Source organism: Mesocricetus auratus, unplaced genomic scaffold, assembly GCF_017639785.1.
Source record: "Mesocricetus auratus isolate SY011 unplaced genomic scaffold, BCM_Maur_2.0 Super-Scaffold_100007, whole genome shotgun sequence".
Taxonomy (NCBI): domain Eukaryota; kingdom Metazoa; phylum Chordata; class Mammalia; order Rodentia; family Cricetidae; genus Mesocricetus; species Mesocricetus auratus.
Window position 1 is genome coordinate 87,307,299 of NW_024429191.1, and position 16,980 is coordinate 87,324,278.

The window sequence follows — 16,980 nt, forward strand, 5'->3', positions numbered from 1 at the left end:
GTTGTTGTCTCCCAGAGGTTAGAGGTTAAGTCTCTATTGTAAAAGCACCATGCACTTTATACACAAGACTTGGAGCATTGGTCCTAGATCTGACTTGAAAGCCTCCTCCCTGATGACTAGTTTTGATAATACTGGACAGCTATATGCAAGCTGCCATGGGAGGTAAGCAACTAAGAGTTCTACCCAGCTGTGATGCCTACTAACCACAACAACGACCAGCTTAGTAAATACCTAAAGGTGCAATAGGGGTACTCATTCCTTGGTGTTAACCAACAGCTCTTATCCCTTAAATTTTTGTATCTATAAAAATGGGAAGAACCCTTTAGTGTTTGATGGGGAAGTCCTTCTGTGTATACGTTTGTCTGACTGGTATAAATAAAGCACTGTTGGCCAATAGGGAAGCAAGTTGGTGGGACTAGGAGTCTAGGAGGACTCTGGGAAATGCAGTGAAGAGAGTCGTTGCCATGTGATCTCACAGGAGGAAAGGACACGTCAGGAGGGTGTCCTTGGGAAGATAAGTCCTTATAAAAATATATATTAGTAATTATGGGTCAATAATTAAGTCAGAGCTAGGCAATGAGAAACAATAGCAAATGGCCAACAGCTTCATAATTGATAGAGTGTTTTGTGTGTTATTTGGGGGTTAAAGTGGCAATGGGACCCAGGTGGCTTGCAGGAAGAAAGCACGTTACAAGCAATAGATGCATATTGCATACATCATAGAAGAAATGTGTTTTGAAGGCTGTGTACAAAAACAAAATCCTGGGACAGCAAGGACATCTCAGTTGGTAAAAGTGCCTGAGTTTGGTTCCCACAATCCACGTGGTGGAAGGAAGAGAACTGACATCGGCCAAGCTGTCTTCTGACCTCTAGTGTCACAGCATGCCTGTGCATGTGGACATACACACATACAAATACATAAAAACAAACTTTAATAGCATGAAACAAAGCAATTACTTTAATTCTTACCTGGGCCATTCCAGCAGTAAAGGCAAAGGGGCTAAGAAAACACAAGGTCCATTCCATAAAGGCAGGAAGATGTTTGTACAATGCTGTAAATCCTAGACTTCCCCAAAAGACAGTAAGGAGGAAGACAGCCAAACCAGTGAGAAAGGGTTTCTTCAACAACACACTCATGAGGAAAGCTAAAGTGATCTGAGGGGAGAAAAAAATTAACTGATATGGTGGTCTGAGGCCCATCACTAGCATACTAAAGGGAATTTCATATTGGATAAGCGTAATCCAAAGATGCCTGTGTTAAAGTCACCAGCTTGAAGCACTACCGACAGGAGGTAGAATCTTTAAGAAGTGGGACAGATGGGAAGTTTTCCTGTCATTGGATTCTTATCCTTAAAAGAGATTATGAAAGCCCCACCTCTTCCTCTTGCTGACATACTGGCCTTGACATGAGCAACTTTGATCTACCACGAACTGCTGACTTGCTGTGCTGCCCAGAGACAGGCCAAAGCAACAGAGTCAACTGACCTTGGACTGAGAGCTCCAAATTATGGGGAAAAAAACAAAACCTTTTTCTTATTTTAGTTATAGGAGAAAAAACAAAACCTTTTTCTTATTGTTGACTGAATGTCTCAGGCATTTGTTATAGGGACTGAAAGATAACCAGCACAGTATTTGGAAAGTATATCTCATCAATTTTTGATTGGATATTATAAGGGTAGTGCCTCGTGCAAATACTGTGTAGAAAAGTGATGCATGATTTATGGAAAGGAAGGGGGAGAATTCACCAACTTACCAAAGACAGGCCATACAGGAGAAAAAGAAGGAACACCACCATGAAACCAGTTAAGACGACAATTTGGGCAGATTTCAGAATCAGAGACATCAAAGTAGCCACGACAAAGATAAAGCCAGCATACATCAAACCCCAGGAAAACCTGGCCAAGAAACAGGGGATTAGTGCAAATGCTATGACTCAGTTACTCCATTCATTTACTTACTAAGCAAATGGTTTTAAAAGTGTGTGATTTTTCAAGAGTGTCTTTTAAAAGGGTAATTATTGACAAATCAGAAAATTCCCTTATCTTAACACTTGTATTCTATAGAGAAAAGTAGATTAACAAAAAAGTAAATGTGAACAATAAATAGCTATCCTAATTAACATTGTCAATTCAATAAAGCCTAGAGACATCCAGTGGAAGAAGCCACAGTTGTGGAATTGCCTCGATCAGCTTGGTCTGTAGAGATGTCCGTGAGGCATGGACTTGTTGAATAATGCAGAAGGACCCAGTCCACTGTGGATGGCAACATTCCTCAGACGGGGGTCCTGTATAAAAAAGCTAGTTAAGCACAAATCAGAGAGCAAGCCAAAGAAGGAGCCAGAAAGCAGCATTCTTCCATGGTTCCTGCCTCTGGGTACCCATCGTGAGTTCTGGCCCTGTCTTCCCTGGATGATGGACTCTGACTAGGGAAGTCGAATCCAAGTAAATCCTTTCCTCCCCCAGGTAGCTTGTTGCTTATCACAGCAACAGAATGAAACTAAAACAGTAGCTTAAGTGTGCAAACTGAGAAGGACATGAACAGGAAAATAAGATAAATATGATGAAGAAAGATTTTTAGGGAGAGTTAAAGGAAGAATCTGTGTTGCTTTTTCAGTTCTGTCCAACTTCTTTCATAAGGAAATCATGGAAACAACCCGGGCATTAAAGAGGTGTGCTGCCCACGTTCTAGGCTTTGCAAGCCAAATAGGTTTGCTGCCTTTACAGCACAAGAGATATCACAGTCAATCTATGCCCAATGTATGGCTATATCCCAATGAGAATACATTTGTAAGCAATGACATTTGAGTTTCCGATAGATTTTTATAAGCTCCCTAAGCAATCACTGCTCTTTTTAGTTTCTTCCTGGCTTCCAGTGAAGAAGCCATGCCTCCTTCACAACCTGCATAAAAGTAGTTTGCCAGTTGCGACACAGATGACTCAATTCTAGAATACCCAGAGCATCTCCAAGGAGAATACAACCAAGTAGGTGGCTATGAAGAAGGTGTATTTACTACTAATGCCAAAGACAGAAGGAGGCTCTGCACGGGGTCCAGTAATGTCGCAGACTTGGGTTCAAATTTTCTGTTACTTTATAACTAAATATGTTAAAAAGCAATTGTTTAATTTCCTTACAATTTCCTCTCTAGGAAAAGATCAAAGAATTAAATTAGTTGGGTATTTTGGGTATATAATATAGTGATAGGTCTACAATGGACAGCTGGTTTCCTTTCATTTACAGGACAAAATCCCATCAAGTTCAGGAAGTCTTATTTCTCCTGCAATTACCTGAAACTATTCATCCATCTGCCTTCTATAAACTTCTTAATTTCATTCAAATAAAATGTCAGTCTTTCCTCCAAGGGGAAAAAGCCCTAATATTTTTAAATTCCCACTCACTAGATTTTTTAAAAATATATTACCTTCCACTGGCTCTTCATAGTTTTCAACATCTTTTAAAATACAGTGAAGACATTCTCTTCACTATCATGGACATAATTTTAATGCATGAAGGGACAAAAGTAAAAATAAAAACTTGCATTATATCAAACCTGCCACCTCTTTTTAAAGATTTATTTTATATTATGTATATGTGCATCTCTGTGGGTGGGTGTGGGGGAGAGTATGTGCACATGTGTGTTTGTGCCTGTGGAGACCAGAAACATCAGCCACCCTGACCTGTAGTCACAGGCAGCTGGAAGCTCCCCCAACCTGTAGTTAGAAGCAGCTGTAAAATCCCCTGAAGATGTAGTCACAGGTCGCTGCAACATCCCCTGGACCTGTAGTTACAGGCAGTTGTAAAATCCCCTGGACCTGTAGCTACAGGCAGTTGTAAAATCCCCTGGACCTGTAGTTACAGGCAGTTGTAAAATCCCCTGGACCTGTAGCTACAGGCAGTTGTAAAATCCCCTGGACCTGTAGTTACAGGCAGTTATAAAATCCCCTGGACCTGAGCTATAGGTAGTTGTAAGCTCTCAGACTGGAATGCTGGAAAGCAAACTGGGGTCCTCAAGAACTACATGTTGTTAGCTCCCTGAAGATAGGAAACACCTTAGGATTTCCTTAAGTCAAAGAAATACAGAAAATACTAGTTACCAAGTATGTGAGTCCATGTATTTCAAACATTCTTACATGCCCTAGTTTACTAAAGCACCCACTCTAAGTATGACATAAACAAGCCTAAGGAGCCTCCATAGTTAAGTTATTCTGTTTACAGATATTGATTGGTGTATTATTGGCAAGCAATTTACCAGAAAGCAGACTCTCGAAGTCCCATCGTTGTCATTAGTATTGTAATGTATTGCCTTTCTTGGGTAATGTTGACTGATAAATAGTATATAAATGAAGAAAAGGATATAACACAGAAGAAAATTAAAAAATCAGTTGTAACTCCTCCTTGGGCAATAAAAGGTAGTATCTTCATATTTGAACCAATAATTGACATCAGTTCCTCCATCACTGAATGATTTGTTGTGATCTAAAGAAAGACACCAATGAACAACTTATTATCATTAGTCTAATTGCAACCTTGGGCACTTTTCTTAAATCTGTAAGAAGACATTAGCTTGTAGTTCTTGGAATGTTCAAGATTCTACTTTAAGTCCTTCAGTAAAAAAAGAAATGTACTCTTGTTTTTAAAAACTAACTAGAGTAACACTTCAAACTAGATCTTCTCTGGAATTTCTAATCAGAGTAGCTCCTGTTTGATTGTTTCTCCAGAACTCAATTTACTACCCCATAGTCGATCCTGTACCCTTACAATGACTGCACAGAGCTATAATTTTTAATCTCTGTATTATCAGGATCTCTGCTTAAAAGTGACTACACTATGTATATTTTCAAGTCACCAGTACCTTAACACTACAACTGAACACAGAAGTTGTTTGGCTTCGTGGCTAAAAGCAAATGAATTACAAAATAAGACAATCCATGGCTTACCTACCAAATTTCAGTATACAATGCACTTCGCTTCCTTAAACTTAGTACTCACCTCTATGATGCCAGCATTAATGGCTGCTTGAAAGGCTACAAAACCTTTCTCCCAGAAGACTGAATTTCTACAAGTTGTTTTGTTGTTCACTATTTCACAAGGAGCTTCAAGAAAAGAAGACACAACCACTATTATGTGACTAGATAGTCTTAGCTATAGGATAAATAAAAATCTGTAATTCTCCAAAGTGAGTTTAAAATCTATAACATGACAGTATATGGTAAGGCATATTGGTTCAGATTGTAGAGGACATACCAAAAAGGACATACCAAAATTGCTTTGTCCAGATTCTTTAAGATGAGCTCTCAATTTTTTCATGCTATTTTATAATTATTCCAATTTTAAAATCTTTGTTTCAGCTGCTTCCTTCTATTGTTTGTGCCCAAAAAATGAATAAGCTCACTAACATAGAAAACACTGAGCTATTTTTAAATGAGTGGGAATGACTGAGAAGGAGATTTCTTGAAGCTTTTAATAACCAAAGAACATAAATAATAACATGTAACTTTCAGGGTTTTTTGAAACAGGATCTCATTCTATAGCTCATGCCGGTCTTGGAATCACGGCAAGGCTGTAAGTTCTTAGGGGGAACAATGAACTTAAAAGTATAACTTTCAGATAAGCATGGAGGCTCCTAAAAATACTAAAAGTGGAGGTGTTGTACATAAAATCTGTCTATCTGGAGGTTATGCCAGGACTCTGGATCTACATACCACAGAGATGCATGAACATCTATGTTTGCTGCAGCACTATTCACACTAGTCAGGTATGGAGCCTGCCTAGGCCTCTATCAAGAGATGAGTGGACACGCCTATATACAACAAAGTTTTATGCAGCCATAGAGAAAAAATGATTGATGCAGTTTTCAGGAAAATAGATACCATAGGATGTCATCATATTAAACAAAACTAGTCAAACTGAGGACAAATTATCACATTTTCTCCAGGTTATAGTATCTAGATTTTATATAAATATATAAAACCATATATACATATATGCTAATGATATGATTGTAGAAGCAAGACTGAATGGGAACTGAGGGGGAGAGGATAAAGGGAAAGGGATGGCGGTAAATGTGGCCCAAGTGCACAGCATACTTGATTAAATATGTTTTTATTAAATCCATCACTATATGCAAGGAATATATACCAATCAAATTATATTTTTAAACAATATAGGCTTTTAATAAGGATCAATCCATTCATGCTTGGAAATTAACACAGGGGAGTGTATCATTCATTGCTTTTCTTCTGTATGTGCCCCTTGGGTCTAATGACATAAACAGTGATGTCTACATTAATACATTTTTCCTACTGGAGAAGTTACCTGAATGGTCTTTGTGTTCTTTTATTGGAGGGATCCTATGACCCCAAGAAAATTTCAAATGATATGAGAATGTGTCCTTAAAGATGATTCTCACCGCATCCATTGAGTAATTTAAATCTAGTTCGTCCATACTTTTTTCATCAGGACATGCCACGATTCTTCTTCCTGCCATGGGGAAAAAAGGAGTAGTTCAGTAAGATTCCTATGTGGTCCAATGACAGCACACCAGATTCAAGCACATAGAGGTCTTTATGTTCATGTTATTTCTTCCCTAATACACTCGCACTTAGAATGAAGTGAGATATTTCTAACGTTCTAATCAAACTGAAAATATTCTGTGGCAGATACTCTCCTTTTAGATTTATTGATCTTGCGTATAAATGGTTTGCCTGCATGCATGCATGGATATGTACCATATGTGTGCCTGGTGCCAGAGGAAATCAGAAGGCTTCAAAATCGCTGGAACTGAAGTTATGGATGGTTGTGAGCCACGAGGGGTGGCTGGTAATCAAGCCCAGCACCTCTATAAGAGCAACAAGTGCTATTTACCACTGAACCATCTATCCGGCCCCTGACAGACTCCCGTATTGAAAATATTTCATGCCTCTTCAAAGAATTGAGCCAACAATTTAAGCCACAATGAACGAGGAAACCCACAAAAACAACTAACCTGGGCTCACAGTTTTAAAATTGGGATGTCCTATTTATATGATCTTTTTAATTACTAGAAGAAAACATTTATAAAACGATAGAGTCTATTTGGTTGTGTAATAACAGCATAGGTCGCATAGTGTTCATGCTTCTATTTCCTCAAAAGTTTTCATTATAAGAGCTCATTTTTATTATTACTGGGGTTTTTTTTTGGTGTTTCAAGACAGGGTTTCTGTATATTGTTTTGGAGGTTGTCCTGGAACTCACTCTGTAGACCAGGCTGGCCCCAAACTCACAGAGATCCGCCTGCCTCTGCCTCCTGAGTGCTGGGATTAAAGGCATGTGCCACCAACGCCTGGCACATTTTTTATTACCTTCTAATAAAAAATGGTTAAATATTTCTTCCCACTTCTTCCTAAAAATATGGACTTAAAATATCTATTTGTTGAGATCTGGATCATCATATAAGTAGAAGCCAAATTTATGCCAAGTTGCTTTTCACCTATTAGTTCCAGTGGTTTGTGAGCTATCTGGAGTGATAAGAACTCTCACCCCATAAACTTCCTAACCTAGACCGTTGCCTCTCCTTTCTGCCACACTAGGACTTGCTGATTTCAAAGACATGGGTGAGAGAATGAGACTATTCTCTGGGTATCTATTTGGGTATCCATTTGATCTCTCCTACTTCACATCTCCAACTTAGAGCTGTATTCTCAGACTCTCCTACCAGTACAATTACTAAAATGCTGTTTTAGTTGCTGTACTGTGCATATGTATTAGCTCAAAGAGGGGGGTCTCCTCAGAATCTCCAGGTATCCCATGGCGTCTTTGCTATTGTGCTGACCCCAAGGGAAGATGCCATGCCACTGTGGAGGCATTAAGAGCTTCTCCTGCCATCAGTTACATTGTGAAATAGAGAACAACCCTAGCATCTGCTTTTGTTGTAAATACTGCCGATGGGTTCTGACACCACTACTCTCTTCCTCCCTTGATTTTAGCATATTTGGATGTACTAAAAAGGCATCCTGCCACCACCATTGGATATCTCCAGAATCTCTAAATAACCCAGGACTTATCTCATTTTTATATGCTTTATAAGGAAAATTAACCCTCTTTGAAGTACAGCTCCTCAAAGATGTTCCTGGAATCAGATATCCTTCTTGATATCAGAAAACAATATCCATCAAGGTTGTTAATCAACTCTAGAAATGCCAACATTTAACACAATTGTTTTTCAAGAAAATCTTAAAATAAATATATGCATGTTGAAAGTAAGGGAATTTTTCCATGAACTACCATAGAACATACCTTTCATGAATGGAGTTGATGCCACTATGCTCATTATGTCGTAGATAGTTTTAGACTCAGGAGCAAAGGCAATAATATAATTAGAATCATTAAAATTATCGACACGTCCCAGATCCATTTCAGGAATTTGAGGAGCATCATGAACTTGATGTAAATTGGAGGATAATCGGTATGCAAGAAATATTAGAAGAAACGAGAAAAACCATTCCTACACAGGAACAAGAGAAAAGGAACATTAGGTTGTCTACCACAAACAACTGAAACAACGCCATCCTGATATACTGCTCCCATTCCATATGTTCTCTCCCATTTTAGCATAGTTGACTTTACCTTCATTCTCTAAAGATCCATTTCATTTATGTGCGGTGGACCGGAGATGGCATCAGAGCCCCTAGAACTAGAGTTAGCAGGTAGTGCTGGGAATCCAAACCAGGTCCAGGTCCTCTGCAAGAGCAGCCCAGCCAGTGCTCTTTTTGGTTTTACGAGACAGGGTTTCTCTGTATTGTTTTGGAGGCTGTCGGTCCAGCCCGGCCTCGAACTCACAGAGATCCGCCTGCCTCTGCCTCCCGAATGCTGGGATTAAAGGCGTGCGCCACCACCGCCCGGCACATCAGCCAGTGCTCATAACCACGGAGGCAGACCTCCAGGTCCTCCTTTTGTCCTTTCATCTGCACATTTTGTAACACGTACATAGTTCACCAAGACAGAGTTATAACAGCAGTTCCAGTTATAACTGAAAATATTCTCTTGTTCATCAATGCAAGGCCAGATACTTGTCAACTCTAACAGAAGTCTCTTCAGACTCTTCAGCTACCACAGGGCCACAGGAGGGGACCAGGAGTTTGTGTTTGAAAAGGAAGGTAGCATGGAGTAGTTAAGTACTTCCATCAATGGAGGCAAGGCCTATTTTGCTCTCCAGCTGCCTACACACAGAAGCAGCAGCAAAGTGACGCTCATCAAAAGAACTTTAAAGTTCTTTATTATAGTCACTGCATTCTAGAACTGTAAATGCAACAGGACATATTTGAAGCCCAGTGCAAAAGAATTCATTTTACCATCTTAGTTTGAATTCAAAGACGGAACTCTAATTAAACTCAGTGTCTTTCTCACACACACAAGCATAAAAGCAGAATGGGCACTTGTGACATAAAGGATTCTAGTGAAAGAGGATAATGATTAACAGTAACTAAAATCATTATACAAATGCATGAAACTGTATTTATTTATTTATTCTTTTCTCATGGTATACCACATTCCTCATACACGATTTTAGCTGCATGTATGTATATATGTGTAGGCATACACAGAGTTTAAAAGAATAAATGTTTGGAAGTATAACAATTTCTTAAAGCAGGTTCTCAGCTTCTATATTGATATTCATATGAACATTGCTGTATGCTTAAAGGCCTTGCATATTTTATTCATTGACAATCTAAAAATTCATCAAATATTTCTTAGCTGAATACACACATTATTCATAGAATGGGATATTAATTTGCTAATTCTCTTAATGAGTAACTATAATTTGTGTTTATTATGAATCCTAAGGAAAACATATCTAATCATTGTTAAAACAAAATGAGTACTAGTACAATAAAAATAAAGGCCCAAATACCATTTTGTTTCTGTTTATTTATAAGTACATCATTGCTTTCAGGCTGACCTTGTAGCTACCAGTGTAATTGTAGAGAAGAACATGATAACCACATGGGTACTGTTCCACAGTTTTATAATTTCTTTGTGGTTGGTATTTTTTCCCAGCAAACACCATTATCTTTACAAAAATCATATTAAATTTTTATGGTATTTTAAATTATGTATGTGTTTGATTTTAAATGGCAAAAATTATATTCATTTATATGTACAACATATTTCAATACATATATGCATTGTAGAATGGTTAAACAAGGCTAATTATATATTACTTTTATGTCACTTTTTGATGAAATCACATTGATTGAATCTTTTCAAAATATGAAGAAAAACAGTATTATATTATTGCACACAACTATGTGCACACTTTGCTAACTACACCATGTATATCATTGTAACCTATATTATTATTTATAAATTGTCACAGTCTTTCATTTTGTATAGATCACCATTCTTTCATGTATTAATAGTAATATGCAATAAATATTTTTAAAGTATCCACTGCATTTCACACTCCTGCAGTACTGTATATATTTAACTTAAAATTCCTTCCTTAAAATCTCTTTTTCATGAGACATTTATCCATGTTAATATCTAAACATTAAGTTTGTTTTCTCCAGTGCTTGAGAATGCACACCGGTGTAAACCTCAGTGAGTGAATTGTTTTTGTCCTGTAGATATCACAGATAGTTCTGAGAATTCTTTTGGGAATGGACATGCAGAGAAAAGAGAGAGTGCCAGTGGTAGTTCTTTGTGAGAGGCGTTTTTCCATTTGTTTAATCTTAGGTTACACTCCGAAGTAAATATGGATTAAAATTTGTTTCTTTGATGATGCCCTGAACTTCAGTGTCTATGCCTTCATGACACCCAAATTAATGCAGATGTTAATTATTATCTCTGTAGTATAAGGAACAACTTCATTTTATGGGGCATTTCTGAATATGAGTTATTTATAAAATGTCTCAAGAAAGGTATTCAATGTTACATATTTAAAATTTTATTTGCAAAAAAATACTAGCAAATCCAGGACTTGAAAACAATTGTAGCCAGTTAATTATATCTGGGATATATAAAAAATCAATGATTAATTACTGAGCTGATATCACTGAGAAAATACTTTTTCCTTTTCTAAATATAAGAGCACATAGATTCTGAACCATACCATCGCCGTTTCTCTTCTCATCCTGCATTTCTTGAGCCAGTTCTTGCAGAAAAGAGCCCACATTTGCTGACCCACCCTTAAGTGTCTCTTCCTCATTTCCACTTGTTTCTTTTTGTAAAGGATGTAAAGGAAGTAAATGTGGACGTCTGAAACAGAAAGCATTGTGCAATCAAACCAACAAGAAACATTTGAACAGCTGTTTCCAATTATATGCCTAGAGAAGAAGGGCGCCAAACATAGAAAACAGAGCAAAGAAAATATGAGATGGCAAAATCTATTGGAAAAAAAATTTAAAGAAAACAGTTATGAGAGAGCCTTTTCTTCAGTGGAATGACTTTTCAGAGACTAATAGTGTCACATGCCTCTGTCCCCATGAAAGTTGGCAGCTAAGCTGTCCACGCTTTACATAGGCTGGTGGAGGTCTTGTGTTACCCTGCCAGTTAGTCAGTTAGTACTAATTACTAGTAGTTATTGCTAATTACTACTTGCTACTCGGTAGAACATCACTACCAGTCAGTTCTGCTCCTGGGTCTGAATCCCATGACATGGGTTCACAAGAGACCTGTACTCAAGAGTCTTCCAGATATAGACCACTGTGGCCAGGTGTCGTAGAACATACTTTTACAAATACTATTCAAACACAATTCTGCAGGAATCCAAAGCAATGGGTTGATACCCGCAGCTCAACGTAAGAAATCTTAAATAATAAGGTGCCAACTAAACCTTTTTATAAAAAAGGAAAGGTTAACTTATATAAAAATCTAGTTTATATGGATTCATGCCATGAGCAATACATATTACTAAATAGATCCTATGGCTAAGAGATCGTCTGAAAACAATTTTAAAAAATTATCTTACGTAGTGGGAAATAGGGATAGAGGTCAGGTATGAAATGGAACTTCTGAGCCAAAGGAAATAAATAAACAAAAAGAAAAGATAGGCATTTTGTATGTCATGAACTCAAGACAATGATTAACTCAACCCCTTATTGACCTTTCATAATTGAAGTCTGAAAAACTCTTGTGAAAACCACTTTTAAAAAAAACCTTACAGGTCAATAGCATCTAAGTCCAGAGAAGACAAATGGACATTCTAGACAATTTCATATTGCTTACAGTGTTTGGATTTTCCAGCTATATAAACAATCTCCAAGTAATAATGTCATCAATAGGTTACGACAGTTGGAAACTAGAATTAATACTAAACTACATTTTCAATTAGAAATCAATGCTGTGACAAGCCTTGGTATCCAAAGCATCCAAGTGCCAACTCTTTTTTCTTATATAATTAATATATATGAAGAAAATACTCATAAATAAGAGCAATTGTGTAATCTAACCATCATGAATTAAGTTATTTGTTCCTGGCTGTTAAGACTTAATTATTTCATTGTACATATTCATGCAAAAATGCGGTTTGCCCTAGAAGAAAAAAATACTAAGTTAGCTTAAATTGTTCTGAATAGTAATTGTGTAGTTTAAAAAGAAATGGGTTGTTAAAAGCCAGTAATTTGCCAGTTGGACAGTATTACTGCTACTCGGGGACTACACCCATTGCACAAGTCAAATCATTTTACATATTTAGTATGATACACAGTGTCAGCAGAGTATTTCCTAAGTTTTCTTCATTAAATAACTCTCAAGTCAGTTTAAAAACAACTCAAAACTCGTAAAATCTTGCATCCTGCTGTTTACATTCCTCTGGCAGTAAAACCGCAAACCGCTGCACACAAAAAAAGGAATAAGCAATCCAAATGGCTTTGAAAACAGCAAGAGGCAAACAAGTTGCATTCCTTTCCACTTACCCACTTGCCTGTTCCATTATACGCGCTGTTTATGCAAAATGCTTTAGTCATGGGTAAAAATGGAAAAATCTTAGTTTTCCAACTGCTATTCAGCCATACAGTATAAAATACTCAAAGGTTTGAAAAATCAAAATAACTTGCTAGTAACTCCCTACAGTTAATGACTCCCACCGGTTCTTTAACATGGGTTTGCTGCCTTTTCTTGTCCATTACATTTAAGTGCTAGTAGCCACAGTTCAGAAGTTAACTTACTGAGGGAAGCTCAAGCAGGAATTTTCAAAAAGTTCATCCACAGATCTTTGTCCTGGAGGAGAATTCACATTTCTTCATTCGGAGCACTGCTACATCTTGGTTTTCATTTTGCTTACTGGGAACGGTTCTGTTTTACTCCGGTTTCTGAGGAGAATTCCTCGCTAAATGCAGACTGGCTGCCAGAGCTCTGCTCACATAGTAACTCCTGAGCTGCTTTTTCTTCCTCTGCCTCCCGCCAGTTCCTCAGCAGGGAATTTGTGGTTGCAGATGGTTGGCTGGACATAGTGGAATGTTAGCAACTATCAAACCAGGAGGAAGCTAGGCTTTTTAAACGTTTTTATTTCTTTCAGATTAGACTCCAATAGGAGATCTGACTCTCAACAGTTCTTTAAACAAAATCAATAAAAGGCCAGCTCACAGCAAAGCAGAAAAGAATTTCCTATTACAGGAATAAATACACACATTGGATATTTGGCACTAGGGAAATGTCCAGAGATCTACAATGGTGACCCCAACTAATAATCTAAGCAATAGTGGAGAGGCTATCCTAAATGCCCTTCCCAATAATGAGATTGATGACTACCTTATATGCCATCCTAGTGCCTTCATTTAGTAGCTGATGGAAGCAGAGGCAGACACCCACAGCTAAACACTGAACTGAACTCCTGGAATCCAGTTGCAGAGAGGGAGGAGTGATGAGCAAAGTGGTCCAGACCAGGCTGGTGAAATCCACAGAAACAGCTGACCTGAACAAGGAGGAGTTCATGGACCCCAGACTGATAGTTGAGAAACCAGCATAAAACTGATCCAGACACCATGAACATGAGTGTCAGTGAGGAGGCCTAGGCAATCTATGGGGCCTCTGGTAGTAGATCAGTATTTATCCCTAGCACACAAATGGACTTTGGGGGCTCATTCCACATAAAAGGATACTCTTTCAGCCTAGACACATGGGGGAGGGCCTAGGCCCTGCTCCAAAGGATATGACAGACTTTGAAGATCCCCCATGGAAGCCTCCCCCTCCCTGGGAAGTGGGGTAGGGGAGTTAGTGGGGGGCAGGGGAGGAGGGGAGGGAGAGGAAACTTGTTTCTATTTTAAATAAAAAAATGGGGAAAAAAGACTGAAGGAAAAATGAGTGGAGAACATTGGGAACTTCATGCTGTGCAAGGGGGTGATGAGGAAAGGGGGATGGACGTATTTTTTATCTTGTTTACAGGCCTAGTTTTTAGGTATACAAATGTCAAAACTCATCAAACATCATATTTCAGATATGTTCAAAAAACAAAAAAAGGAGATATCTCAAAGTCTATACAATGACAATGAAGCAGTGTTTTCACGGTAAATCCGAATTTTCACTACATCTCGGTAGCATTTTGTGTATTCTATTTGTACCATCACTCTTGTGGCAGAAAGGAGAATATTTAGAGAGATGTTGTGTTCACAGGCTGGGGAGATAGCTCACTTAGTAAAAGTGCTTGCCTTGCAAGCATAAGGAACTAAGTTTGATTCCCAGAAGCCCAATAAAAATGTCAGGGGTGTCGGCTTGAGGTAAATTTACAATGCTGGTATCTGGGGTGAGGTAGGGAGACAGGAAGATCTCTGGGGCTTGCTGGCTAGCTTGTCTAGCCTAATTAGTGAGGTCTGTCCTGGTTAAAATGGGAGACCTTGTCTCAAAGGAGGTGGGCAGTGTTTCTAAGAATGATAGCTAAGGTTGTCTTCTGGCCTTTGTCTGAATTATCTGAGTGCGTATACATATGTGATATACCCCCAACACACACACACACACACACACACACACACACACACACACACACACACAGAGTGAGAGAGAGAGAGGGGGGGGGGGGAAGAGAAGAAGGGATTGATTGGTACATTAACATCAGGTCCCAGGAAACAAATTTCTATGTAGACAACCATTGTTTTTCAGTTGTTAAATGTTTGCTGTAGGCAATGGCTACATTATCATGAACATCTTGTGTGCATGGAAGACAAAGCATCACATAGAAATGCAATATTCCTTCAATATTCATTCAAGCATATTTCCTTGTTTACTAATCATATTTGATCCAGAAACTGCTCTGCAAAGTCCATACAACCAGATTGAACTCATAATTGGTGAGAACAAGTCTTCTGATTGTTTCTGTATGTCTGCTGCCTTCTGTAGAGCACACATTAGCACATTCAATAACACTGCTAACATTCTGTACACAGAGACTATACTTTAGAAAATGCCTTATTTCTTAGAAATGAATATGTGTCCTCTTTCCTCAAACCTAGTTGAACTGCATATATGTAGGTTTTGTCTGATATCCTCCTTAAATATATATTATTTTTTAAAAAACAAAATATGTGAGGGACTAGATAGATAGCTCAGTAGTAATATCACTTTCTGTTCTTTCAGAGTACTGCTTAGGTTCCCAGCACTCACATGACAGTTCCAGAGAGATCTGATGCTCTCTCCTGGCCTCTGTATATATCACCTGCATGTGAAGTAAAGACATATTTTGGCCAATATTCTCAACCTTACTAATGTTATGACCCACTTAATACAACTCCTCATGTTGTGGTACCCCCAACCATAAAATTATTTTCGTTGTTACTTCATAACTGTGATTTTTCTACTGTTATGAACCACAATGTAAATATCTGGCATGCATATGGCCTTGGATGACTACTGCAAAAGGACCGTGTGACCCCCAGAAGTTGCGACGCACAGGTTGAGAAGCAGTGATTCAGGTAAAACACCCACGCACATAAAATGAAAACAAGTCAATCTTTATAAACATACATTAAGTAAATTGTACTTGATCCTATTTTATGTGCTTTTCCCCTGGAATATCCTTTTAGAGATGTACTCTAGCCCTCCACTTCAACTTTTATTTCTTACGTATATTTTGATCAAACACCATTATTTTGTATGTAAGATTCCTTGTTAAGTAGCATAATTAGATGTTTCTTTGTATTTGATTATTAAATTCTGCTTTTATAAAAGAAACGCAAGTCTTTAAAATGGTGAATCAATTTCCTCCACTCTTTTATTTTAATTTTTTCCTGCTGCTTTCCAGTTTTTCATTTCTGCAGAGACTGTGTTTTCTCTGTTCCTTTCTGTGGATCCCTTTATGCCATGTAATGTCTAGAAAGTGCTGGATATTAATTTTGATCTACTGATGATTATCTCTAAATGTTAGCAAACATATTTGAACTTCTGCTACTCTAGTGATATAAAAATTCAGCCTCTGTCTGCATTCAGTTTTTTCTTCATCCTTCCAGCTCCCTGCATATTAAACATATTTGAGCCTGAAACTTCACCTGTACACTTTATTCATCGTGCCATGCTGAGAAAAGAATTTGCCCTAAAAGCCTGAGTCTCCACATTTATGAGATCAGAGCACGCACGAGGATATCCATATAGGGATCATTTTCGAATTTAATCTTTGGGATCTGGGTCTGTAGCGATGGCCTATCAGCTAAGAGCACTGGTTGCTCCTTCCCAAGGACCTGAATCTGATTTCCAGCACCCACATGGTGACTCAGAACCATCTGTAACTCCAGTGCCAGGGGCACCAGTGTCCTCTTCTGGCCACAGGCAACAGTCACATACATGGTGTACAGACATACATGCAGGTAGAACAACCATGCACATAAGGTTGAGTCTGTAAAGAATGGAGAAACCAGGATGAGAGAACCTATATTAGAGGGAGTCAGTATATGTTTGAGGAGAGAGCTAACACTAGTGGGATTTCCAGAGATCTACAAGGATGACACCAACAGGCAAACTAAGCAATAGTGGAGAGACTACCTAAATTTCCCCTCCCTGATAATGAGATTGATGACTACC

General features: G+C 38.2%; 1 protein-coding gene across 2 annotated transcripts in view; it reads right to left on the bottom strand.

Moving 5' to 3' along the window:
• The window catches only part of Abca9 (ATP binding cassette subfamily A member 9), a 64,572-nt gene extending 51,193 nt beyond the window's left edge, over positions 1–13,379 (bottom strand). The window contains exons 1-8 of one of the 2 annotated variants that reach the window (XM_005069974.4): positions 13,143–13,377; positions 11,087–11,232; positions 8,272–8,479; positions 6,313–6,477; positions 4,987–5,090; positions 4,247–4,473; positions 1,754–1,895; positions 970–1,155 (exon numbers count right to left, since the gene is read on the bottom strand). In XM_005069974.4, coding sequence (XP_005070031.1) covers positions 970–1,155; positions 1,754–1,895; positions 4,247–4,473; positions 4,987–5,090; positions 6,313–6,477; positions 8,272–8,479; positions 11,087–11,182 — 1,128 coding nt within the window. In that variant the 5' untranslated portion in view covers positions 11,183–11,232; positions 13,143–13,377. Of the gene's footprint in view, positions 1–969; positions 1,156–1,753; positions 1,896–4,246; positions 4,474–4,986; positions 5,091–6,312; positions 6,478–8,271; positions 8,480–11,086; positions 11,233–13,142 lie in introns of both variants that reach the window. The other variant, XM_013113417.3, reaches the window with a different exon arrangement.
• Positions 13,380–16,980: the final 3,601 nt, after the last annotated feature.